The 27809-nt window shown below is 39.5% G+C and overlaps 1 protein-coding gene across 1 annotated transcript in view; it reads left to right on the forward strand.

Moving 5' to 3' along the window:
• Positions 1–27809, forward strand: part of cdh7a (cadherin 7a) — a 292083-nt gene that overhangs the window by 113456 nt on the left and 150818 nt on the right. The window contains exon 3 of the mRNA XM_072451151.1: positions 1619–1913. Within this exon, the coding sequence (XP_072307252.1) occupies positions 1619–1913 (295 nt within the window). The remainder of the gene's footprint in view (positions 1–1618; positions 1914–27809) is intronic.

The raw sequence follows: 27809 nt of genomic DNA on the forward strand, positions 1-27809 counted from the left end.
TACTTAAAATAAGACAAAGACAAAAAAAAAAAATCGTAAATAAATATTAAAAAAAATCTTACTACACTTGAAATGATAACAAAACGTACTTCTATTGGCAAATCAAATTTTAAGAAAGTCAAAATATGCTAAAATCAAGATAAAAACAAGTTAATTGTATTACTCTCTTATCTGACTTATCGTTATTTAAGATTGCAGTCGCTCAGATGCCCTGTGTCCAGCGCACAACGTGGTCAAAAATAATAATCGTGATAATCGTATTATATGAGCGGCGTCGCAAACATAGCCTCTCGGATGAAATGTATTACAAATAATGACATTTACATTTAAGATTAGTGTTATCCAAACGACGCAATCATTTGTTTCACTTCATCCTCGCAATGTTAAAAGGTTCTCTGAGCAAAATGTCACAGACCATATTTTAGTTTTCAAAGAGATTCTGACATTTCTTAATAGCCGTTACTTTAGGGAAGAAACGAGAAGCGGAACCGTTTAGTTTTGTCCCTTTTTATTAGCCAAATGCGAAGCGTGATTTGGAAGTCTAATTCTTTCATGCATAAACTGTGCATGTTTTGGTTTTTGCTTCCAGTTTGGATAATTGTTGAATAAACACAGTGATTATCAGCGGCAGTGTGATATTTTTGACAGATTCGTGCAAAACTAATTAGTGGGAAAAAAATTATGTGAATGCAAATAACTTCTATTAAGACAATTTATAGTTTTAGTCAAATATAAATAGCGCTTAAAGCCAGGCCGTGTGAGAAAGTATTACAGGTCGGGTGAGGCTAGCGCTACATGCTAGCATATTTTTTTGATAAGCTCTGTCAACATATTTGGGTCGATATGTAGGGAAGCTTTACGTACCAGCGGCAGTCCAAGTGTTTCATATGCACCGAATATTTACCTCCAACCAGAATCCTTGAAAATACATGACGTTTTAAGTTATATATATATATAGATATCAAGACTAAGGTGTCCAATGAAATACTTAAAAGTACTACACAATAGACAGACACATGCACAACTATTTCAATAACTAATGCAATTGTAACTAAATTTAACTGTGACATATTTACATTCTCCTTTTTATATTTTTTTATATTTATGATTCCAATGTTGCGTTGATTTGCTTAAAATATATATCATCAACAGAAAAACAGAATGTATCTTTAAACTTAATTGTGGGACCTTTAATACTGAATGGTGAGATAGGATTGGCATCACTATAGGATCACCATTATTACACAATTATTTTAGTAGTCGACTATTGTACACTGAGACTTTTTACGTACATTATAAACAAACATTTGACTGAAGGCTTCTAGATAGTACATTTTAACAAATAAAGTGTATTCTTAATGAAAATCAGAAATAGTTTATTCCTAATGCTACCGTCTGTGTTATACAAGGTCTTTCTCTATGTGTTTTAGAGTCTGTATAGTCCAAATAACAATCACGGTTAATCAAAATACATTCATTTTTTTTACTTGTCAACGAGTTTCAATTATTCAATTAATTGTTCCAGCCTTAATCACCATTATTATGAGATTTAAAATGTGGATCGTCTAAAGTAAAAATCTACCGGCGGCTCCATTAACGTGACGGTTTCTGCTTGCAGCTTCACTCGGACGTGGACAAAGGCGACGGCAAAGTCAAGTACGTGCTCTCGGGGGAAGGGTCCACGTCCATCTTCACCATTGATGAGAACACAGGGGACATCCACGCCAACAAACGCCTGGACCGGGAAGCTCAGGCCTACTACACCCTCCAGGCTCAGGCCGTCGACCGCATCACCAACATTCCCGTGGAGCCCAAGTCCGAGTTTGTGGTCAAGGTCCAGGACATCAACGATAATGAGCCCAAGTTCCTGGACGGGCCCTATTTGGCAGGAGTCCCCGAGATGTCACCGCTGGGTAAGTTACTTTAGAACAAATGTGAAGCTGCAGTTCTCTGGATCAGACCCTGAGAGACGGCAAAATGTATTGTATTTTCTGTTTAAGGGTGCACAATGTGGTCAAGGGTTCGCCACCTTGTTTCCATGGAGATGTTTTGCTTATACTCATGGATCTATTAAAATATCTGGGTAGCGTATTACTAACTTAAACCTGTCGTGAGTCGCCCATCCCAAAATCTTCAGTATTCTTAAATCTTTAGCTTGGATCAGAGCGGTCACATGGTACTTCTGGGCCACTCTGCTCCTGGATGTAGCTAGCCACTAAAGGCTAAAGCGGTGACATGCGCTAGCGAGCGTCGCCCATTGACATGGACCACCATCTTGCTCCTTGGGGGCTTGGTTTTACTCTATATGCAGTGTTGGGTAGCGTAATGAACACGTTTATTTAGAATGATTCAGACCTAGTAACTTGATTAATACCTAACTCCTGCCTAAATCATTCTTTTTAAACTTTTTGTTCCTAAAAGTCTGATAATGTTTTATTAAGGCTAATTAAGGTGTACCAATGTGTTTTTCTTTGTTTAGAAAAAGACAAAACACATGTATAGATTACATTTATCTGTCGGAGCAGGTGACTCCCTCAGGCCAAGTCAGATCCGTGGAGAGGCAAGTCCACTCAAAGTAATTCATGTTTGTTTGTTTTTCAAACGTATTCATGAGCAATATAAACACTGAAATTAATGCAAGACAAATACAAAGTGCAATGGAACATTCCAGGCAAAGCAGTGTTCAGTTGAATGTACCACACCCTATTTAAATGTTCCCACGCCCCTATAGTACCGGTACTCATAATTGTTAGCCTCTACTGCTTTCCTTTTAAGATAGTTACTCAGAGCTTACTTTAAAACATATATTTTCTAATGAACCGTAATATAAGTTTGTATTCATGATATGCACATAAACTGCCATTTTTGTCTTGACATACGATTAAACTGTATGTCTTTGGAAACCTGTTCCTGAACCAAATCCTAATCCTAACCTTAATGATTGTGATACACTTGCTAGCATAGTCACCAGTGCAATAGAAAGCAAATAAATAGAATGTTAAAATTTAAATGACGAATATTTTAAAATTCTCTCGTTTTTTTTTTTTTGTGGTAATCTGTTTTATCAATCTCGTCCTCAGAATTTGGGAAACTGAGAGACTAGAATTCTTTGTATTTAGAGTATTTGCTAGCAGCCTATCACATTGTTGGAAATACAGCCAATCAATCATGTCAAAATAGCGTACAGTCCTTTGTAGAGTCCTTGCATCTTTGTTGAAGACATTGTCCTTTTTGTAAGATACACCAACTTAATCGTTCATGCAGTGTCTATTCAATCTCCCATCTTTTGGCTCGTGTCCCCCTTTTCTCCTCTCTTTCTCTTCCCACATCTGCATTTGATCATTTTCCACTTGGCTGATCTTGTCTCCTTGGGTGCTCGGGTCACGGGGGAACTTTGCAATATTCATTCCAGAGCCCAGTGTGCTCACTTTGTACGCTAATCACATGGGGGTTAATCCAACTTTTTCTACTGTAATTCAGGGCCAGTTCTCTCAAATGTTGGATATACTAGACCACCGGGCAACCTTGACTTACTTTTCCGTCCTTTCAAATGCGCACACAGTTTTTATGGGCTTCATTTGGTGCGTGAAAAGCTTTAATATCTATGACAGTTGAACTACGGCCTTGTAAAAAATACCACAAATACTATGATTCATAAAGCGTGTTTCGAAACATTAACATTTTATTGAATCATTTGGATTTAATGCAGAAAATCAGATGAGAAATGCTGCTTTTTTTTAACGTCAGACATTTCTGTGTAGGACTTATACAATATTAGAATAATTTTAAAGGGATAAAAAAACAATCATAGTACATGAGTGCATAAATGCTACAATTTTACTGTCAAGTTATAATTTTTTAAACATACCTGGAAAAATTAAGATTTTCAACCAGTTTTTGAATTGTTTCATTTATATTTCACATGTTTAAAAAGATTCAGTGCTCCTAATAGTTGTGTCGAAGAGTCTGGGATTTGCAAAAATGGGCAAATTTTGAAATGACTGGTTGATTTAGTTAGAGTAGAGTACTTTAGATTTTTTGCAGCACGCCTGAAAATCATTCTGGGAACTTTGGTGGACCACAGCAAACTGGTTAGAAATCAAGGGGCCAGAAAATTGGCTAAAACACAGACATTTGATAATAATGTGTAACCCGTAGGTCTAAAATTAGCATATAGTGACAGGATAGGAGTGGGGATTCTATCAAGTTTAAATTATGTTTTGGATTATTCTATGACAATAATAATCTGGATTTACACAGATTAAATTGAATAATTTACAACTGTCGTCTTGAACAAACTTCTAATCTAATCCAACTTTATTTGGATACCACATTTTACCAACACAAAGTCTCCAAAGTGCTGCACAGAGTACAAAACAAACACAAGCAAAATATGTTAAAAAACAACAACGTACGTACAAACCAAATAAAAACGATTTAAAAACAACATACAATATATAAAATAATAAAAGACGGTCAGAGAACCACACAATTCTCATGCCAGGTTAAATGTCAGTGAATAAAAGTGCGTTTTTAAACAAGACTTAAAAGCATCAAATGAAGGTGCAGTCTTTATGTGGGGATCTTAAAATCATAAAAAGAAAGCAAAACAATCAGCATTACAAAATTAAAGAAGCAGACTCAGTGGCATGGACAATATTTGGGGAGTTAATTTGCATAAACAGATACAAAAAAAAAAACATTTATTTTTCTTTTTGATAGCGTCTTCTACTCATATTAGTGAACAGTATGTGCCCTTGAATCATATTTTTATTGCAAATACATTTGGATTTTGAAAACGCTGATAAACAGTATAAGCCTTCAACATTTTTTGTCAAATGGCACTAGACACTCTGCTTTTGCAATTAGACTCTTTATACCACTTTTTTATTTTCCCTAAAAGGTGTGAGGGTAAGTGTTGTGTTGTGTAATCTTTTTAAGCAAAATTTTAAACATTACCCCAAAAACTTCAGAAAACACTGGCTTGGTCGATTAATCGGTCGATGAAGTCTTCAGTCCACAAAACCTTGTGTAGTTTTTTGCATTTCTTATAGTCAGTCTTGTGATTTAGTGTCATACCTTGACAGTTTGGGCTGCACCCTCGGAGTCTGATCTGTCGATTTAAACACATTTTAGCGTATACTCTCTCATACCTGGGATACCGTTCTGAAGAAGTCGAACTTTTCGAATTAGCTGACCAGACACATCACAGCCAGGGAGTGAAGCCCAAACTGTCAAGGCCCCACACTAAAATACAGGTCTGACTATAATAAATCCAAAAAACCTTGCCAGCTTCATGATACGTTCCCTTTTAGCGAGTCAATCTATAATTTCTTTAGTCCACTAAGGGTTTATTATCTATATATTTGTACACGTTCTAGCATAGACACATGGATTTTATAACACACATTTCCAACTTAAACCCTATTCTTTTTGAGACTTCAACAAATCCAGTCGTCATCTTTAGAAAACAAGCTTCGCTATCGCTAAACAATTAGCTCCCCATCTCCAGATAACGCCGCGTTAAGCCTGGATTTACAAGCAGACGGTCTTTTATCTGGACTTTGTGAGAGCACTGGCGACCGTCTGTTATTGTGGTCAAGATTTCCTCAAAGGTCCTGAAGGGCGGCGCTCGGGCGGGGGAGAGACAGCGCCGGTAAATGCAAATGAGCCACAACAACAACCGGTGGCAATGAGGGCAGATGTGAGAGCAGACAGCGCACTCAGACTAACATACTGATGAGACAAAAGGATCGCTGCAGGAATTCAAGAGGTTCAACTAGTATTGCAATGCATTTTTATCGTTGGAACTGGGGCTGCGCAATATGTCGCAAAAGTATCGATATTGCAGAATTGGCTAACGCAAAAATAAATAGCGCGACAAATGAATAATATTGCAATAACACCAAGGTCTTCCAACTGACAAAAACATTCTGATTTTGTTCTTGAGTTGACTTTTTTTCATGTAAATCTGTTTTGCCCCAGTGCAGATATATTTTAATATATAAAATGAGACTGCTGAGTTCTGTCTGCATCTTATTGTAGAGCATTTTTTTCTTCGAGAAGCAGGAAGTGCGCTGTTAGCATGCTAGGTGTCGTTAGCGTTACTGTGACCTCGGAAAGTTCTGAAAAGCACTTATTAAACTCACTGCGGTGAATAATTAGGATGCTAGTAAAGTGTTCAGAAAGTGAGGGATAAGTTTGGACCTCTGTAAATAGTAAACTAGTTCTTCACATATTTAAGACGGTAAAAAAATCAGGTACAGAAACTTTAAGTCTTAACCTTGATTTAGTCTCTGTGATGTTTTGATTTTAACAGAATTTAACTAACACATTAAGGTAGGAAAGTATATATTTTGATACAACTGAAATGATTATGTCAAAAAGTACATTCAAATATAGCAACAATATCTACTTCATTTCCATTTTTGTATTAAACTTCTTGATGCATTTATGAATAAAAAAAATACTAAAAAAGATAAAAAATAAACATACTAAATACTTTGACTGAATATATACACACAATTTACAGTTTAGTCAGAGTGCAAAAACTAGCATAAATAAATACATTATGTTGGGACTCACTAAAAGTTCAGCATTTTTATTCCGTAGACAGATCATAGCAATGTACGCTTCCCTCATTTCATTGGCAAGTGTTTATTTTTACAATATATTATTCCACAATTAGCTTAAGGTTAGGACAGGGTTAGGTTCAGGAACAGTTGATGAGCGCTAAGGCCGATCTGCAACAAAATGCGAAACTACCTGCCGAAAAAAGAAAGTCACCAAATGTACAAAATACTGCCTCAAAAGCAATTTTATTCAACACATCTAAATAGGCTACAAGACAATAATGATAAAAACAATACATTAAAAGAGCTGTTATTTTAATGTAATAAAGTAAAATCAGTTTTGCCTATTATAGATGTATTGTAAAAGCAGCTGCATCTGATTTATAGAGCGTTTTATTCTCCTCAAAGCAGGAAGTGTGCTGTTAGCATGCTAGTTGTTGTTAGCTTTAGCGTAGCAAATCTATGCTCTGGTGCCTGAAAGCTGTAAAAAAGCGCTCATAAACTTATCACGGTGAAAATTCAGGATGCTCAGAAGGCATTCGATAAATTAGTGATACATTTGGACTAAGTTTAAAATGAACTTGTACTGTTTTTTATATTTTTAAGATAGTACAAATCAGGTACAGCACATATGAGTTACACAATGTTTGGAACTGGCTGTTATTAAATTTGAATCTGTTGTCCTATCATTTACATATTTACCTTCACATATGTGTTCTCCAGCCTGCAGGCTCAGAAAATGCATGAGTGGTGCACGTTTAAAACAACTCTGAATCAGGCTCCAAACACCACGGGCGATGCATTTATCTGCAATGTCCTTCATTAGTATTGGTACCCTTGACAAAATGCACAAAGAAGGCGGTATTTTTTGAACTTTTGAGTGTTTTATTCTTGAGAAATATGACTTAGAAATGACACTTGTATACCTTACTTTTGGTATTGCAGTTACAAACATTGTGCACAAAAAGTCAGAATCCTCATGTCAGAAAACTTGAAATGAAATGTCTTTATAGAAAATGCCAGCGGGGGAACTTGTGCACTGCAGAGTTTAAAGAAAAGGAAATGTAACTGCCGTTCACAAAACAAAGGCCGTGTTGATTTGGAGGTTAATTTCAGAGTCAAACTTTATAATAACGACACCTTATTTAGCTTTAATAAAGAATCAACAACAAAGAAATTAAGAATGAACCAATATTTTTTAAAGAATGATTCAAGCTCAGTAATTATGGGTTGGTAACTAAGCCTGAATCATTATTTAATAAACATGAACAAAGACTTGAATAATGAATGACACAATGAATAAATAGTTTAAAGTGCTTTACACAATTTATCCCAGTTTGTCTTTGATTTTACGTTCTTATAGTACATCATGACATTACACTAGGACATTCCATAACCACAAAATCCCAGACTACACTGGGCCAAAACCCCTCTAATGTACACAGAACATATCATTTGACAAACAAAATTGGCAAACAATTATGATGTGTTTTATGTCATCAATGTGTTTCAGAACATACTCTACTCCCTGTAATGTTCACAACCTGCCACTTAATTGGTGTAAACTATCATTTGTATTTACAGCAGAATATTATGCCACCAAATAGAAGCAAAACCATTCAAACTGGTCAGTGATACCAATTTTAGCAATGATCCGAAACAGTGTATGGACTTTAAAAACAGCTTCATGAATTACCACAAGACGATCATTGAGAGGGCAAAACTAAATGTGCTGAATTATTCCAACATGCGTGAATGAAACAAACATTACCACAGGGTTAAAAGCTCAACAGTCTCTTTTAGCTGAACAAGATATTTTTTATAAATCTGTAAAAGCACATTCGTACATCTTGTCCAAAAACCTCTACGAATCCCTTTTGGGCAATTTAGTTGCAATTCTGGGCCAGAAAGTGTAAAAAACAACAGCACAAACTCATCCCACATGTTTGAATAATCGTGAGCACTGTATCTGCTCACCGATTGGCAACAGTGTTCATGCTAACTGTGCTAACCGCGTGTCCTAAATGTATAATGTGTCCAAATGCGTTTCAGTGCAATCATTATGGGTGCTTTGCAGAGCAGGGACTCTCGTCTCCCATCAGCTCCTCCTGGGGGAGTTCCGAAACCGCCACAAGGCATGCTGGGAGCTGTAGTCTAATCACAAGTGTGCTGGGACTCCCTGGATAGAGATACAAATGAGGATGACACTGAACCAACAGGGGAAGTGAAGTGCTTGAAAAATCTATATTTAATGGAACGAAAATAAACGCTATCTTTTAATTAGACTTGTCGATGTAATCCTTCATTCGACCAGTAGGGGTCCATGGTAGAAAATGTTTTAAAAGTAGTTAGAACACTGGTCAAGATCAAGACATTTCGACTTCCTTTTGAAAATGATGGAAATGGTTTGAGCTGCACTATTATCCTCTCTTGAGCTCATATTGGTCCTGCCCCAAAGGGAGGAATCATAAACTCCTGTCCTTGTTTACAGGTCTGACAGCTTCACTCTTACACCTTTGGGTTGTTAAGGCCAATTGAGGTCTGGCCACCTCTACCTCAGAGTTGTCAAATACCTCATTAGTCATTTAACTGGTTTGTTTTCTGCTAAGGTCTTATGAGGCTGTTGTAGACTGAGGGGAGATCGTAACTCACAATTTCTTCCGTCACTCCTCTTTCGAACCATTCCTTTTCCCTGCTTATTTTGTTTACTTTATTGTCTTCAAACGTGTGATTTGTAGCTTTAAGATGAAGGTGTGCGGCTGATTGCAAACCTTAAATGTGTTCCTTCTGTGATGATTCAGCCATTTTATTTAGCCATCAAATACTAGTCCAATTTTGATGCGGAACATTTTTACCCTGCTAGTTTTGTCGGTGTAATCCCTCATTCGTCCAGGCGTGTTCCATAGTAGAAAAAGCTGCAGTTGTAGTCATCTGGACTCAGTTAGAAAAAAATAGACGTTTCGACTCTCATCCAAGAGTCATTGTCAATAAAAGAATTTAGATCGAGAACACAAAAGGGAAACTGAATAGAGAAGGAAGGGTGTTTCTATCCCTTATGTGTCTGGCCTGTCGGAAAAACTGCAGAGAATTTTTAGACAACACGAAGTCCCTGTTTATTTTAAACCAGGAAACACTTTAAGACAAAAACAGGTTCACCCTAAGGACAAGTTGCCGACTCAAAAACAGAGCAATGTAGTTTATTCGATCCAATGCAGTGAAGAAAGCTGTAAAGAACGTTACATAGGTGAGACGAAACAGCCTCTACACAAGAGGCTCTATCAGCACAGAAGAAATACAAGTTCAGGACCACAGAGCGCCGTGCATCTCCATCTTGAAGCCTCTAATCACTCGTTTGAAGACGGTGAGGTGAAGGTTTTAAGCAGGTAGAAAAGATGGTTTGAAAGAGGAGTCAAGGAAGCTATTTTTGTTAAAAAAGAAAGACCTTCTTTAAATAGGAATGGAGGGCTAAGATTCAATCTTCCTGGTATCTATAATGGGATACTGAACCCCTGGAAAGGTAGAGGACCAGGACCAGGACATGTAGATGCTAATCAGGTACTCAGGGTGGTTGAGCCAGGGTCTCACAAAGACAAAGAGGTTTCTAATAGCCCATTAAAATTCTGAATAGGCTCGGTAGATACAAGGTGTGAGTTTCTGTTGAAACAAACAACTCTTTCTACTTCAGGAAGGCTCCGCCCAATGGGCTGGACTTACCACAGAAGAGTATAAATATCGGAGTTCTCGATCTAAATTCTTTTATTGACAATGGCTCTTGTATGAGAGTCGAAACGTCTATTTTTTTCTAACTGAGTCCAGATGACTACAACTGAAGCTTTTTCTACCTGCTAGTTTTATTTTGAATAAAGTAAACACATGATACAGAGTTGCTACAATTAGATATTGTAATGTGTTAGGTCTAGCTAATGGCAAATCAACATCATGTGTGTATTGTTAATGCGAGCAAAAGGTGCAAAAATACGTCTGTTGCCATGAATCTATGAGACAATTTGAGCAGTGGCATGATCACAAAACATTTAAACCAAAAAAATATTAGACCACATTTTAAAGGGGTACACACTCCTTTTGAATTTATGCTCCCCTTGCTGCAGACTAAAGGTCAAAGTGAAAACTACCAGAACTTCTAAGTACTTATCTGCACTGAGGGAGGGGCCAATAACTAAAAATGATTTGCTCAAAGTAGATGTGGTGACGGCCATTGAGCCAACGACTATTGGATTCATTGTACTTCCCTGTTTCTGACCTGTATTTAGACTCGGACCAGAGCGCAGTGACTATTCAAATTATATTTATGTTACTGCTATCGGTTTGTGTTTATAAATGACAGATGTGGGCCAGTATTTGTCCTCTAGCCTCCTCCTCAGAAAGGTGGAATCATTCTGATGGTGCTACATTGTCTTATAAGGACACTATCATATCAGAAATCGCTCGTAATGGCTCTACGAGATTGAATTTCATCCTGGAAATAATGGAAGCTCAGACATTACAGGTCCTATATCCAACCATCTAATATTCAACGGCTCTAATTCATATGCAAGGCCAATTTAGTAAAAGATTGAGGTAAATGAAAAGCGAGGTCTGGTGACACAGTAAGAATATTTTACACACAGATAAACGTATATGCTTCATTCTTCATTCTTCCATATCTGCTATTACACTGTAAATTGGCACATGTCTCCCAAGGGATGTTAGACCAATTTTTCCAAGGCAAATTATTGACCATCTTGCAAATTGCACATACTCTAGCTTACATTGCGTCTAATTGAGATACATTTTATCGTCTTAGAAGGTACTTGATTATCCAATGGACCTACCGTCGCTACCAACCAGGTCCCCGATCCAGGCAAAATTACACCAAACCTAACTTTTGGCATTTACATACTTGAGATAGTATGCAAATACACAGTCCTTCAAACAGTTGTGGTATAGAAACACTGTAAAGATGCCTAAGTGACCCTCTGCTACCTCTTCATCTGCGGAGATTCACTCTCCCACAGTGCGGAGAGTGGGGTCACACTTTGGTTTTAAGACCAAATGCCAAGTTGCCAAACTTTACCGCACTTATCAGCGTTCGCATCATCGGCGTACGTCCCAATTTTTTTTTTTAAACTAAAACTGCAATAGGTTTTTATACCTCCAACAGACCAATCGTTGTGGCACTAAAATCATGTTTCATAGTACTCAACACCGGTTTAAAATTTAAGGTCTTGGTCTCGTCTTGGACTCGTTCCTGGTCTTGACAGCTCTTGGACTCGGTCATTTACTCGAAGGTTACATGTCTCGGACTTGTATCGGCTCTATTTAAAAAAACTATTCGCTGTAGAGGTTTAAGGAAACATGCTCACATTACGTGTTTTCAGAAACAGACAAATGCCAATTTCAATCTCAATCTCTAGAAAGTCTACGGGAAAACAGCGGGGGGGGGGAGCCTGACTCTGTCCCCTGTTCTCACACGTTTGCCTCAGGCTCAAGAGTCACGGCTTTGGCCACTGACTGCACTAAGCGCTCATTCTCCCTCCTCGTACCTCCACATCTCTGTGCATCTGTCCCGCCCTCTCTGCGGTGGTCTCCTCTCTGCCCATCTCAAGAATATGTAGCATGTACACTTATATCAGCTCCTTTCCACTTTGATCTCATGTGCTTTTCACAGTAAATTAAAGCCAGAAGTGGTAGTGGTAGAAGTGATCAAGTAACGCTTTTTTTCTTCATAAGTGCCAGTTCTCCACTGGCCATATGACACGCCCTCTGTCTGTACAGCTGAGAGAAGAAAGAGGGAGGGACAGAGGGAGAGGAGATGGGAAGGACAGAGGAAGAGGAGATGGGAAGGACAGAGGAAGAGGAGATGGGAAGGACAGAGGAAGAGGAGATGGGAAGGACAGAGGAAGAGGAGATGGGAAGGACAGAGGAAGAGGAGATGGGAGGGACAGAGGAAGAGGAGATGAGAGGGACAGAGGAAGAGGAGATGGGAAGGACAGAGGAAGAGGAGATGAGAGGGATAGAGGGAGAGGAGGTGGGAGGGACAGAGGAAGAGGAGATGAGAGGGACAGAGGGAGAGGAGATGGGAAGGACAGAGGGAGAGGAGATGGGAAGGACAGAGGAAGAGGAGATGAGAGGGATAGAGGGAGAGGAGATGAGAGGGACAGAGGAAGAGGAGATGGGAAGGACAGAGGAAGAGGAGATGGGAGGGACAGAGGAAGAGGAGATGAGAGGGACAGAGGAAGAGGAGATGGGAAGGACAGAGGAAGAGGAGATGAGAGGGATAGAGGGAGAGGAGGTGGGAGGGACAGAGGAAGAGGAGATGAGAGGGATAGAGGGAGAGGAGATGAGAGGGACAGAGGGAGAGGAGATGAGAGGGACAGAGGAAGAGGAGATGAGAGGGACAGAGGAAGAGGAGATGGGAAGGACAGAGGAAGAGGAGATGAGAGGGATAGAGGAAGAGGAGGTGGGAGGGACAGAGGAAGAGGAGATGAAAGGGACAGAGGAAGAGGAGATGGGAAGGACAGAGGAAGAGGAGATGAGAGGGATAGAGGGAGAGGAGGTGGGAGGGACAGAGGAAGAGGAGATGAGAGGGATAGAGGGAGAGGAGATGAGAGGGACAGAGGGAGAGGAGATGAGAGGGACAGAGGAAGAGGAGATGAGAGGGACAGAGGAAGAGGAGATGGGAAGGACAGAGGAAGAGGAGATGAGAGGGATAGAGGAAGAGGAGGTGGGAGGGACAGAGGAAGAGGAGATGAGAGGGACAGAGGAAGAGGAGATGGGAAGGACAGAGGAAGAGGAGATGAGAGGGATAGAGGGAGAGGAGGTGGGAGGGACAGAGGAAGAGGAGATGAGAGGGATAGAGGGAGAGGAGATGAGAGGGACAGAGGGAGAGGAGATGAGAGGGACAGAGGAAGAGGAGATGAGAGGGACAGAGGAAGAGGAGATGGGAAGGACAGAGGAAGAGGAGATGAGAGGGATAGAGGAAGAGGAGGTGGGAGGGACAGAGGAAGAGGAGATGAGAGGGATAGAGGAAGAGGAGATGGGAAGGACAGAGGAAGAGGAGATGAGAGGGATAGAGGAAGAGGAGATGGGAAGGACAGAGGAAGAGGAGATGAGAGGGATAGAGGAAGAGGAGATGGGAAGGACAGAGGAAGAGGAGATGAGAGGGATAGAGGAAGAGGAGGTGGGAGGGACAGAGGAAGAGGAGATGAGAGGGACAGAGGGAGAGGAGATGGGAGGGACAGAGGAAGAGGAGATGGAAGGGACAGATGGAGAGGAGATGGGAGGGAAGGAGAGGAGATACTGTGACTCAATTCAGGGTCTGCATGCTCCGACAGCTACATGTGAAGGCTGGTTGCGTAATTTCCTGCAGTAGAAGGCTGTCCCTCTTATTTTCTTCACATTTAAATATGTAGTTTTTAAAGATGTTTTGCCCGTCGGCTTTATTAGACAGGAAAGAGTCTTGTTGGCTCTGCTTTCTCGACCCCACCCTCTTCACCCTCCCACCCTCCCACCCTCTTACCCTCTTCACCCTCCCACCCTCTTCACCCTCCCACCCTCCCACCCTCTTCACCTTAACACATCACCATCTAAGGAGGGGGGATTCTGAATCGGCCGGGCTGATTACCCGAGACAGAGCCCCCATCCTGAGTCTCTACCCAGCCAACTCTCATCGATCCATCATCGATCCATCATCGATCCATCATCGATCCATCATCGATCCATCTTCACTATTATCAATAAACATTCTCTCATATTCCATTGTTGTGGTTAGTGAAAACGGAACGAACTGTACAAATTGTTAAGTTGTTCCTAGAGGGTCGTAGTGAGTTAAATGTTCACCTTCTGACCACAGGGTTGCTTGTTCTCATCCTTATATGTGCTGTTGTTGTGTCCTTGGGCAAGACATTTCAACTCCCACTCTAATACAGGAGTGTTTACATAGCAGGCACATTCTCCTTACATATGTGTTTACATCTCAAATGCTATTAGATCTTCTTTAAATGTTTCAAGAATAATACAGTTTAACACACCATTTATATTTGCATCTGAACCGTATATTATCATATGATGTGCAACTTATTGACCAAAGTGAAGAGAATTATTTGCATACCATTTGCATCTTGCTCATACGGTTCAGAGCTCGCCCCGCAATAACCTCGCAGCTAGAATGTAATCAAACTCTGCACAGATGGAACTTTGCCAGGATTTCACTAAACCCTCAAGACAAAGTTCTAAATTGATGAGCTACTTTCACTAAAAGGCTAAACATTGCATTTTCAGCACTGAATGTGTCTTGTGAAATGAATAGTTTTACAGTATTTGCTTCTTTCATGGTGAGTATTGCAATTCCACCTGCAATGTGGAAGCTCCTGGATAAAAAAAAAAAAAAACTTGGATTTTTTCTTAACATTTTATTTTCAGTTAGCCCGCTGTACGACCTTTTAAACTGGATCCACCGCCGGAACCTCCATGAACCAGAACTTTCTCCAGCTAAATGAAAACAAGACAGAAATTTCAGCGATCGCTCCATTTCAAGGTCAAATTTAAAAGCTCAACTCGACTTCCTGCCTTTTAATTTCTCTGAGCATGTCAACAATTTCACAACGTTATTAGAATAGTCAATTTGCTTTTGATTAATCTACACAATATTTCCTTTTTTTTCATTTAAGTGCCTGCATGTTAAATTTTTTGGGGGATTTAAATGTTATTTTAAATCCTTACATGAGCTGGGAATCACAGGGTCTCACAATACAATAATATCAAGATTTTGCGTAACATGCAATAATCTATATATTCCTCATGATATTCTAGGATTTTTAAGAACCCAATACATTTTAACACATTTTTTCTTCATTAAACCACGACCTGCACAAACTCAAAATGAAACACACACATTTTAATAATAAAACAAGTTTTCTTTCTTAAAAAAAACGACAAAATTGTAGCACGGTCACCATCATGGCGATATATCGATACAGCAGCCCAATATATCGATACTGTGTCACCAAATTTAGTATCACGATATATTGATATTTTGGCACAGCCCTATTCTTACATCGGTGACATGTTCTTATAAAATACTCTGCTCAGACCGCTCCGTTCGTCCAGTCGAGAACTTTTAGCAGTCTCACAAATACAACTGTTACCTGGAGAGGTACCTGCACGTGTACTTTTACCCAATTCTTTATAACTCTCTGCAAAGTACCTTAAAAAGTGCGGACAGTGAAAAACTCCACTTAAAACGTTTTTATTTTCAGAAGCTTTTGGTTGATTTGTTTTTTCCTTACTTTTACACAAGCAGACATGATATGCGAGTTTAATGCCCTATTGTGGAGCATTTCAAGCAATGCAATAACATTTCCATGAACATTTTTCGATATACAGTATCTCAATTCTATTTATATTTGTAACCTCCAGAATCAAAACAGCAGTTGCCTCAAAGGGCGAGAGGTCCAGGTCCTGAACTCGTGCTCCCAGGTGGGGATTGTGGAGAGCGGCGCAATGTCTAAGAACGGCCCCTGAATGCCCTTCAATCTCCCACCGCTACTGCGCCTTTAACATTTGCATCTCATCCGAAACAAACGTGTTATTTACCAAAATGAAAACAATTATTTGTGTGGAAGCTTCTTAGAGGGTTCAGGGTTTAACCGCAACACAACACCGTCTCCTTCACACTCCCCGACACTCCGATCTAATGCCATACAGATGGAAATTAGCCCGGATTCCATCGCACCTTCAAAGTCACAACAGTCATTTGCTTGGTGCGCACATTGCTTTGAAAGAGGGGGCTTTACACCGATCTGCGAAGGATTACCCGTCCCACAGCCGACGGGGGGTGATGGGGGCGGGACTAGCGTGCGGCCCGGATTAGCGGTTCTCGACTGGTGTCCGAGCCACGATAAGACTTGTTGATCAGCTGCCGCGGGCCTTCTTTTCACGCACCGGCAGTCAGGGTCACCCTCACTTTCTTTATCCCGAGCAGGGCTTGTCCGCCGCTCAGGAGAGGCCTTTGGGTGCCTGAACGTCCGCCGCTGTGTGATGAAGTGATAACTGTATGAGAGTAGAGCAAAGATTGTAGAACCGTTTTGTGAAAAGTGGAATAAGGCAGATATTTATACTATGAGCACATGTAATAGGTAGTAATTTAAAACTTAATGTACGGTAATTAGGTAATGGTATTCTGGTGAATTCACTTTGGTTGAATTTTTATTTTATGCTTTTATTGTTAGTGTTTATTATACGTTTTTTCTGGCTTCAATTGTTTGCCAAATGTCTCTACCGTTCCTTCAGTTCCCCGGTTAAACTACTCTGTCTACAAAAAATCCTTTGGACCTGAAAATATTATGCAAAATTACCTTTTTAACATGTTTGAGCAATTCCACAGTAAATACTCTCTTCAAAAGTTCTGCGTAGTTTAATTTGACAGATTTTCTACTGTACCACCTGACTTATTGCGATCATCGTACAAAAATACAAATCTGCACTAAAACAGTATACACGCGACGACTAGACTACTTTTTTTTTTCACAACATAGACAGAATTTTACTCATTTAAATATGTAGAGTATGTTGAAAATATGTACGAAAAATTAGCATATTTCGTGTAATGTCTGGTGGCAGAGTAGCTACTAGCACTCTCGACTTCACAGCAAGACGGTCCCGGGTTTTGACTCCGGGCCTCTCTGTCTGGGTGGGTTTCCTCCAGTATAGGTTCAATTATAGGTAAAATATTCCTGCTCAAGCTTAGCACAAAGATCCTCAAGATCAAAACCTGTTCAAGACCAGGTGTAGGCAGAAGTTTAGATAAGATAAACAGATATTGAAATACTTTGAATGGAATAAAAACAATGAAAACATTTGACAGATTTGTGTGATCAGCAAAGAACATACAACAGCTAATCCTAACTCTGAATAATGCACCGACTTCACTTTGTAAATATGCTTAAAGGGAATGTCAATGCGGCAAAAGGAACCGCAAAGCCTCAGACGGGTCTAGCACCTCTTGTCCTCAATAATTCTTTATAGATGTCTTTAAATCATTATCGTTCGCCGCGCTGAGCCGCTGATGAATGGCTTCAATTTAGAAGGAATCATGAATTTAATTAATTAAAGTAATTAGCGGCCGGGCTCGTCCGTACACAGGGAGACCTCATGGCCCGCGGATCTGGAAGGGATTTTGTCTTAATCACAACGCTATGTCAAAAAAAAAAGAATGAAAAAAAAAGAAGCTAGAGGACGCATGTAGGGGTGACAATCCTTGGCACACCGCGGGGATATTGCAGCAGGGGCCAAAGGAGTAGACCAAGGGGCCCCATTACAAGCGTCCACAGAGTAATGTCACCCAAGGCCAGGGCCTCTAGATTTACTACTGTCTCCAGCTGCTGTCACTGTGTCACTAATTCACGAGAGCCTCAGTCCAGTGATGCATAGTTCATGTTATGGTTCAGGGTGAGGAGATTGGAACACGGAAGTCTACTCCAGACCGCACATGTGCCAACCAAGGATCATATTTAACATGCTGATAGAATTTTACAGGATGTTACTTAAAGGTGATTAGAAAGAGCTTGGGCAAGTTATTTTCCAAAACAGAACCATCAGCGGGCATTTTCCCACTGGTTCACTTTAGAGGTGAACCGTACGGGCCCGTGACCACCAGAGGTCCCAGAATGCTTTTGACCAGCATGATGGGACAAGAGAGATCGCAAATGAATGTGAAAACAATAAGGCACTCCTCACTCGTGTGGGAGAAGAACACTACTGCGCAGCCACCGTTATAGCTAACCGCTAAAAGAGAGCTAAAACACACCAATGAGAACAGCCCATTGACTTGAACTGAGCACCACCATGCTGCCCAAAGCCAATACATTACAAAAAGTTACATTAGAAACATTGAAGTTTAATAAATGCAGACAGAGATGACATTAAAAGAGAAATAAGCCTGTAGCTGGACTCTAGTTTTAGCCACGTCTCAGAACTCCACAAAGTTGTAAATGCCTAAATGTCTTTTTTTGAATTGTTGAAATCGGCCTCATGATTTAAAAAGTATAATTCAGGTACGATTTATATTCTATTTATCAAGTAATCATTAGTTATGTTTGGATGACTACTACACATAACTCCTGGGTGAACCAGCTTCTCTGTCTATACTTCTTGATCAAAGTATACAGACCCCATAGACATTTTCTTTTGAGCCCGTAGGCTTCATTAGACAGGCCAGAGTTGTGTGGATTGGTGTAAAAGAGCAGGGAGGACATTCGGCTTATTATTGCAGTGTGATGATGTCATAATCTCAGATGGGGAGGAGGAGCCAGAATCATCTATTGATTACATTTGACTTTGCCATGAACTGTATTAAAGGTAAATTCACAAACACTTAATCTGATGATTTACATTAGTGACTTTACTCACTATCTTATTGTATTATAGCAGAGCTAAATTAACATTCTCCTAATGCTCATGTATTTTTATTATTTATCTTTTTTTTCCATCAGCTGCCGTTTCAGAGAAGTACTTTGTGTTTCATACACTTTCACACAAAGTATGCAGCTAATCACCTTCACTACGAAGTACATTTTAGATTACAGCACACGTATAACACAAGGTGTAAGTACAGAGCATACAGTCGTGTTACAGAGCATACAGTCGTGTTACAGAGCATACAGTCGTGTTACAGAGCATACAGTCGTGTTACAGAGCATACAGTCGAGCATACAGTCGTGTTACAGAGCATACAGTCGTGTTACAGAGCATACAGTCGTGTTACAGAGCATACAGTCGTGTTACAGAGCATACAGTCGTGTTACAGAGCATACAGTCGTGTTACAGAGCATACAGTCGTGTTACAGAGCATACAGTCGTGTTACAGAGCATACAGTCGTGTTACAGAGCATACAGTCGTGTTACAGAACATAGTCGTGTTACAGAGCATACAGTCGTGTTACAGAGCATACAGTCGTGTTACAGAGCATACAGTCGTGTTACAGAGCATACAGTCGTGTTACAGAGCATACAGTCGTGTTACAGAGCATACAGTCGTGTTACAGAGCATACAGTCGTGTTACAGAGCATACAGTCGTGTTACAGAGCATACAGTCGTGTTACAGAGCATACAGTCGTGTTACAGAGCATACAGTCGAGCATACAGTCGTGTTACAGAGCATACAGTCGTGTTACAGAGCATACAGTCGTGTTACAGAGCATACAGTCGTGTTACAGAGCATACAGTCGTGTTACAGAACATAGTCGTGTTACAGAGCATACAGTCGTGTTACAGAGCATACAGTCGTGTTACAGAGCATACAGTCGTGTTACAGAGCATACAGTCGTGTTACAGAACATAGTCGTGTTACAGAGCATACAGTCGTGTTACAGAGCATACAGTCGTGTTACAGAGCATACAGTCGTGTTACAGAGCATACAGTCGAGCATACAGTCGTGTTACAGAGCATACAGTCGTGTTACAGAGCATACAGTCGTGTTACAGAGCATACAGTCGTGTTACAGAGCATACAGTCATGTTACAGAGCATACAGTCGTGTTACAGAGCATACAGTCGTGTTACAGAGCATACAGTCGTGTTACAGAGCATACAGTCGTGTTACAGAGCATACAGTCGTGTTACAGAGCATACAGTCGTGTTACAGAGCATACAGTCGTGTTACAGAGCATACAGTCGTGTTACAGAGCATACAGTCGTGTTACAGAGCATACAGTCGTGTTACAGAGCATACAGTCGAGCATACAGTCGTGTTACAGAGCATACAGTCGTGTTACAGAGCATACAGTCGTGTTACAGAGCATACAGTCGTGTTACAGAGCATACAGTCGTGTTACAGAGCATACAGTCGTGTTACAGAGCATACAGTCGAGCATACAGTCGTGTTACAGAGCATACAGTCGAGCATACAGTCGTGTTACAGAGCATACAGTCGTGTTACAGAACATAGTCGTGTTACAGAACATAGTCGTGTTACAGAGCATACAGTCGTGTTACAGAGCATACAGTCGTGTTACAGAACATAGTCGTGTTACAGAACATAGTCGTGTTACAGAGCATACAGTCGTGTTACAGAGCATACAGTCGTGTTACAGAGCAAAGACACTGAGTCACTGAAACAGATCAAACCCCAGTGTTACATTTTGAGAATAACATGGAACAGCAGTAACAAGGGATACAATGAGGAACATGGGAACCAAAGACTTAGTTACACAGTAACAAACGTGTAATTACACATAAATGGAGGAGATTTAGGATCACGTGAATAACAAAACATTTACTAAAATGAATTAAATTATGTTTCAAATGTAAAATAATGAGTGATTTACAAGTCTATTTGTTAAATTTTAAATTGAATTAGAAATAGTTTAAACATTTAAAAAACTAATTAAATGGTGCACTTAAAACACAATTTAACAATATATTAATTAATTCAGCTTAAGGAATAATGCATGTCTTTATTAAATTACAATTTAAAAATGGTATAAATATAATTATAAATCCAATTGGCTTTTTTTTGTCCTTTTTTTGTTTAGTCTCCTGGTTGAATAATGAACGAGAGTTAGCAACACTGCATGTGATGTCAGAGAATATCGTTTCAAAAATATTGCACATTTTAGAGTACATAAAAACACACACAACATAACTACAAAGACCCTGAACAAAAATGTCCAACGGTAGCATAAAATATTTAGTCTAAATGATGACAAACACAACAAACCTGCGGCACATAACATACATCTCATTTCCTCACGCAACCATTTGTCAATTTGACTGTGACACTTTCCATATAGACAGATGCCATACAGATGCCACCAACCAGCCACCTAACCTCCGGGCGCGCCTTTAGAACCGCCGCACAAAACATCATTTTTCTTTGCTGGTACTCGCATTGAAATTGAACTCCCCGGCAATAATCTCTCCTTACTTGTAACAGCGGGGGAGCAGATGTGCACCACCTGAAAACAAAGTAATCAGTGGTCTTTGTGAATACCTACAAAAGCCAGGCGAAGAGTAGTGTTAACGTGAGGCGTGCAGTGGCTGTATGGCGACTGTGATTGCGGGGGTCCGGTTTGATTTGTGGAAAAAGCAAGAGCCTCCATGAAAATTTTATGATTATTGGATAGCGCCGGTGAAATATAGTCTCAGCTTGAACAAAAGGAAAAGTGAGTATAACAGCCTCATGGTGTGTTTTTGTAGGTTTTGTTGAAAGTGAATAGTTCACGGTACAATCGGTGTTTCTGTGTGTGGGAATACAATGTAATGTCGGGGGTCCAATTGTGGCCCAGGGGAGAATCGTGATGATATTTGTTAGCCCTTCATTTTAATTGTTTCACCATAGACTTTATTGTATAAGGTTAATTCTTAATGAATTGATTGTCGTGATCTTGGTTAAAGATCAAGTTATTCAGGAAGATCTGTTATTCAAAATAATTGCAATAGTAGAAGCAACATTAAGTGATTTCGATTAAATATTGACTCCAAAAAATTAAACATAATTGTGAAGAAATATTATTAATGTATCAATTGTATTTATTTGTTAAATGTATTTATTCATCAAAATATGATTATGATTATTTCTATTATTATTCGTTTATTATTCGAGATATTTGGCCAAATACATAGGCAATGGTGAAAGGAAATTAAGGATGTTATTATTGTTTGTTCATGGTGTCAATAATTGTTAATACAATTGTAATTTTTCGTCTCTCAAAAATGTGTCTTTTGTAGTGGGCAGCATTTGTAGCTTTCTAACTTTTCTTATAATTATGTACAACCGTTTGCAACAATTCTGTGATCCGCGCTCTATGGCAGGAATTACAGTTTGGAGTTAATTATGGTAAAACATTGTATTGTACTTGTCAAATTGAGCTGGAGGTCAGGTCAGAATTCGATGTTGGAACGCGCTGTTAAACTGTCAGAGTGCAGACTTGTTGACCTGGTTTATGTCTAATACTGCACGCACACAAAACATATAAACTGGCACAAAGCTCAGCAACGTCTTCTCTGTCAGCATAAATAAACAAGAAATCAGTTTTTGACAATAGCTTCAGAAAGTGGTGCCATTATTCAAACCCAAAGGTGCTGTCTATTCAAAAGACTCTAAAGTGTAAGATTAATATGACACGTTTGTGGAGCCAATGTCTTAATAATAATGATTAGTTCAACATTTGTCCATCATCATTGTGGTTAAAACTTATACAGAGCCTTAATCTCAAATTATGACAGTACAATTCTAAAACGTGAATGCACCTCAGATTATAAAGTCAAATTATTGTCATTTATAATCAAAATTGACACATACCATACTTTTTTTTACCCGTTCGCAATTTTTCCAAACACTTCTATTCAGAGCTACTGACACGGAAATTAAATTTAAAGCTTGATGTGTGAATTTGAACACTTTGGCTGTCAAAAACAAAATCCAAAATTGCTCCGCTGCTGTGAGTGTTACTGGTCTGGATTATAATATGAGCAAGTTCAAATATATGAACATAGTTTTGTCGATGTAACTTAATAATGATAAAGTTTAAACTGTCACAAACTAACAAAAAAGACAAGACAGTAGACTTTAATTCCCAGCATAATTGCGCATCATTTCTGAATGAGATTTATTTCAGTATTCAATTCTCTTCATGAACGTTCCCTTCTACTGTCAGACCTGACCTCTTTATAAAGTATTGTAAAAATGTGTTTGGTCTTGGTAAATATTACACCGTATTGTTTGCTGTTTGTGTAGTTTGTCTATTTTCAATGTTTATACTGCAATTCAAGCTTTATTTAATCTGCAAATTAAACTGATATGGTAAAAAAACATGCTTTATTGAGTATTACCAGGTGACATTCCTCCAAACAATATTCAGTGTATTTGCATGGTGTATATTGTCGTGTGTATATTGCTGTCGACAGGTGGACGTCCCCAGTCACACATTGCACATGCAGCATTCATTTTCATTAGCGGCGACTGGCACTTTCTCAGACAAGAGATGCACAATTGATTAAGAAACCGGTTTTGTGCTCAGCCCCCCATGAATAAATACAAAATATGAGTCTCTGATCCATCACCGGGATGAAGATGGACACGTGCTGAGGGGGCGCGGTCGAGGAGAATGGAGGGGTTTGGTGGCAGGCAGCTGGAGCAGAAACAAGCGTTCACCGTGTTCTTCTGACAGGCGACGATTTCTTTCAGTTTACACTCATCTGTTGTTGTAGTTAAGATTATTTGAATTCAGAATAGTTAGCAATTCCATTAGTTCAGTGAATGCCATTCTAAAAATGTTACTATTAACTTCTTAACAATAATTGGTATAGAAATATACCGTAGTTTACAGACTATAAGTCGCACCAGCCAAAAAATGCATAATAGAGAAGAAAAAAACATATATAAGTCGCACTGGAGTATAAGTATATAAATGTAAGTATAAGTCGCACCCCGTTCAAAACTTTTAAAAAAGGTGTGACTTATAGTCCGGAAAAACGGTATGTAGATTATTGTAAATCATTTTCTTGTTTCTTTTTTTCATATTTTTTTTCCATTTTAAAAACATAAAACACGTAACAGACAGAGCAGGACCATAGACGGAATCAGGAATACAAAATAAAATAAAAATGAATTTACAAAAAGACGTCCAACAAAAGAAACACAATCATGAAAAATATTATTTTTGAAAAAAAGTCTCAGTTTTTCACAGTTGGTCAAATTTGTCCATTTCCAAATTAAGTCCAAATGCATTTGTCTAATGTCTGTTATAATGTCAGTCCAGTCCTTGATCGTTGGGGATGTTTGTGTCAGGAATGTCTTAGTGATGGCCTTTTTTCAACGGAATCACACAACTGGGAAGGTTTCAGGTTCGGAGGTAGAGGAATTTCTCCGCAAGATACAACTTCAGGCATGTTCTTGATGAATGAACACAGTGAAACGCTCAGATTTAGCATCATACGTGTCCTTTAAGTGAACAACACACATTTGAAACGTATTTTACTGTTTAATGATCTTCCCAAGACCTCAAATGTCGCTTTCACTCACCTGAAATATTGACTTTACAAGAATGTGTCCTGGGAATTCAACGTATTCGAAGCATTTCTGATATATACACCTTAGTTTGAGAGCTGGCGTCTTCTGACCTTGACGCATTAAAGTCCCCGTCATATAACATAGCGTGTCATGGCTAAGAGCTAATGATATAATCCCTCTGTCCTTCTTCCCTCCGTGTTCTCTTGGCAATAACTCCTCAGAGCCCTCTCCGCTCCATTATATAGTGCACATCCGGGCCTAGTTAATTCTCTTTTTTTTTCTTTTTACAGCCCAGCTCTCTACTCTAATCTTCAATTTCCGTGATCACTTCATTCTGTAAAAAGCCCGTAAAGAGCATCTCCTGTTCGAAAGCTGGATTTTTATTAGGACGTTTGGCTCCGAGTAAAATACCGCTAACTTGTAAAGACGCTACTTTGTGTCAGGAGACGGGACGGGAGCGACAGGACGGGCGCGAGGCGGAACAATTGGCAGTTAAAGTGAAATATCCCGGCGGCTGGGCTCGTTTGATCAATCGCGGCTAAATGTTGTGCTTTGTAATTCAAGGTTATTTCAACAGCGCGTCCGTCGCCGTTGTTGTCGATGATTTCACCACCGCGGCGTCGTCTGCTTCAGGAGCGCCAGTGACCAGCGTCTAAACTTACAGTAAAACAAGAATTATGACAGCGCTAGTTATGTTTTTATGGATCAGGATCATTTTTCATATCTTTTACTGCCTCATGTGTCATACTTGTTTGGATAAGGATATATTTAGTGCCACTTTGTTAGTTTGGAGTCAGTTTTATCATCATTCTGCAGTGGCTCGGTGTTTGGAGCGGTTTCCAATGGACGCAAAGATGCCAGTGCACGTTGTGTCCATCCGCCACCTTTCTTGTGTGTGAAATCGGTCTGTGAGGAGGTGATTGGTGGCGGTTGGAGTTGGAGTTGCAGATTGGCAAGCTTGCTTTGCTTCTAAAAATCGAAATGCTAAGTTTCTCATAAAATGTCGGTAAATCAATTCGTTTGCCAGAGCTGTTCTGGGGCAGACTGAAAGACACTGGCTACTGTCTTGCTAGCCATTGTGTACATATATCACAAATAGTCAAGCTGGGTGAAGTACAGTCACATGGGGGAGAGTAGTTATCGAACAGCCTACCCTCTGGTTAAGGGTCGAATGCAGCTCAAACTCCTGAACCATCACTGTGTGTTTTTGGACACTTCTCTCAACCAAACTATATGAATGAATGTGTTTGTTAAAAAATAACCTTCAAATTATACTGGAAGACGTACTGTATGATCTTTTCTTAATATTGATCAATGCGTTGTTAAGCATTTTACATCTGCTATATTCATCTAAAACGGTAAAATTGCTTTACCAAATATTTGTATACGTAGATGAGCCAAATTGGTTTTGTAAAATGTATAATTTACTGTAAAAGCAGCTCTTTTTGTCAAAATGAGACAAATGTGTGTGTCCTGTATGTAAATTATGGACATTTTTTTTTTTTTTAACCAAAACTAGCATGGTAGTTAGTGTAACGTTGTGGAAAGTACTTACAACCTCATGATGTTGTGAGAGTGAGAAGTACTATGGAGAACTTTTTAACTACTGCAAACGGTTTGAAATGTTTTGACATGACATTAGAAGGTACAACGTCTTTATAGAAATGGGACGTGCAACTTTTCATTCACAACAGTAGAGCTGATATTCATTGGAGAATGTCACCTTGACAAACTGCAGATTATTATGTTTTATTATTTTTGAAACATGACATTGTGAACTCTGTGTTAAAGTTGGGGTACCTCGTGTTTTATTCAATCTAAATAAATGAATGAAGTTTGTGTTTTTCTCCAAAGAGTATGAGACCACTGCGCACATTTCTTATCAACCAGGAAGTAGGAGCCAAAAGCAAGCGTCTGATTGGCTGCGCTTGGACGGGCCACCCTAGTGTCACTCCACCATCTGAAAAAGCTGTTCTATAAAGCCGTGCACTTGTCTCAAAATTAACACGTGAATACAAAGGGAATGTGAGAGCTTATATACATTTAGATACCTACTTCCTGCTTTCACGGTTTGAAAAATAAGAATCCCAGCTTCAATTGATCAAATAATTGCAAGTACAGAGATGTGGGAGGAGACAAGAAGTAGCATGTCGTACACTAATGATGAGGGAAAACCATTTTGACATGGTTAAAGACTCATTGAAGATGTCTCTCCCATCTAAATATATCATTGGTTCGATTTTTACTACCCAAACTAGTACTATAAGCCATGTACAACCCATTTTTCTTTTGCTATGTGCGTTTGACACTACATTTCAGAACCTGCTGCCCACATTAGCACCGATGCACACTCCTCCGCCTTACATCGGTATATCTCCTGATTCCGCTGTCAGCTCGAGTCACCTCTATACTGCGGGGATGGATTTCAAGGCAAACGTTGTGGCGTCGGCGATGGCTGTCAGATGTGTTATTGCGCCTCAGAGGGAGAGTGGAAGAGGACAATACTTAAGAAGCCGGCAACAGCGCTTGTCACTTGTCAGAGTTTGAAAAGCCATTTTGAAGGAGCTTTTGGGGACAGATGCGTTGGTCTTAAAAGCGCCACAAAACTCTATATATAACGGCACCTGTTTTTTTCCCTTTCTTTTAGACGTGCTTCGAAGAGTAATAGTTCTACGGTGGGTTACTGTAAACACTGTGGGCGCCTTTGTGGAGAAGTGTGGCACCGCTGGCATTTGGAGCGTCTATATATTCAGCACGGAGACAAACGTGGTTGAAATATGCGGCGCACCAAAGGCTTATTTTATTGCCGTTGTTTTCTCCGAGGTGCCGTGAGATAGTTGTTTGTGGATGAGAGTGGCACCGTTTTTAAAGGAATGACAAAACGAGGTCTACTTTACGGGCTTTTTCATTGCAATAATATTAGAATAGTAAATTGTTTGTGCATGTGACAGACTAAAACTAAAGAGTGAAAACGAAACAAAATATGCAAACGTGTGGCAAGCGAAGAGAAGCATATCAGTCACATTTGATATTTTTAAGCTTTTAACTGTGGTTTATTGTTGTGCCTTTATCAAAAATATACCTGGAGTTTATTTTTTTCATCATTCACACTTGTTTCATCAGCCCTGTTTACGAGGTTGTCTTCTTTAAGCTCTCAAAAATCACTCGAAATCCTGCACTTCTTCAGTCACGTTGCCTAATGGCTTCATCTAAACAAATGTTTCAT

This window comes from Eucyclogobius newberryi, unplaced genomic scaffold (assembly GCF_026437365.1).
Source record: "Eucyclogobius newberryi isolate DKJ021-1_F unplaced genomic scaffold, fEucNew1.0.hap1 SCAF_18, whole genome shotgun sequence".
In the NCBI taxonomy this organism is placed as follows: Eukaryota; Metazoa; Chordata; class Actinopteri; order Gobiiformes; family Gobiidae; genus Eucyclogobius; species Eucyclogobius newberryi.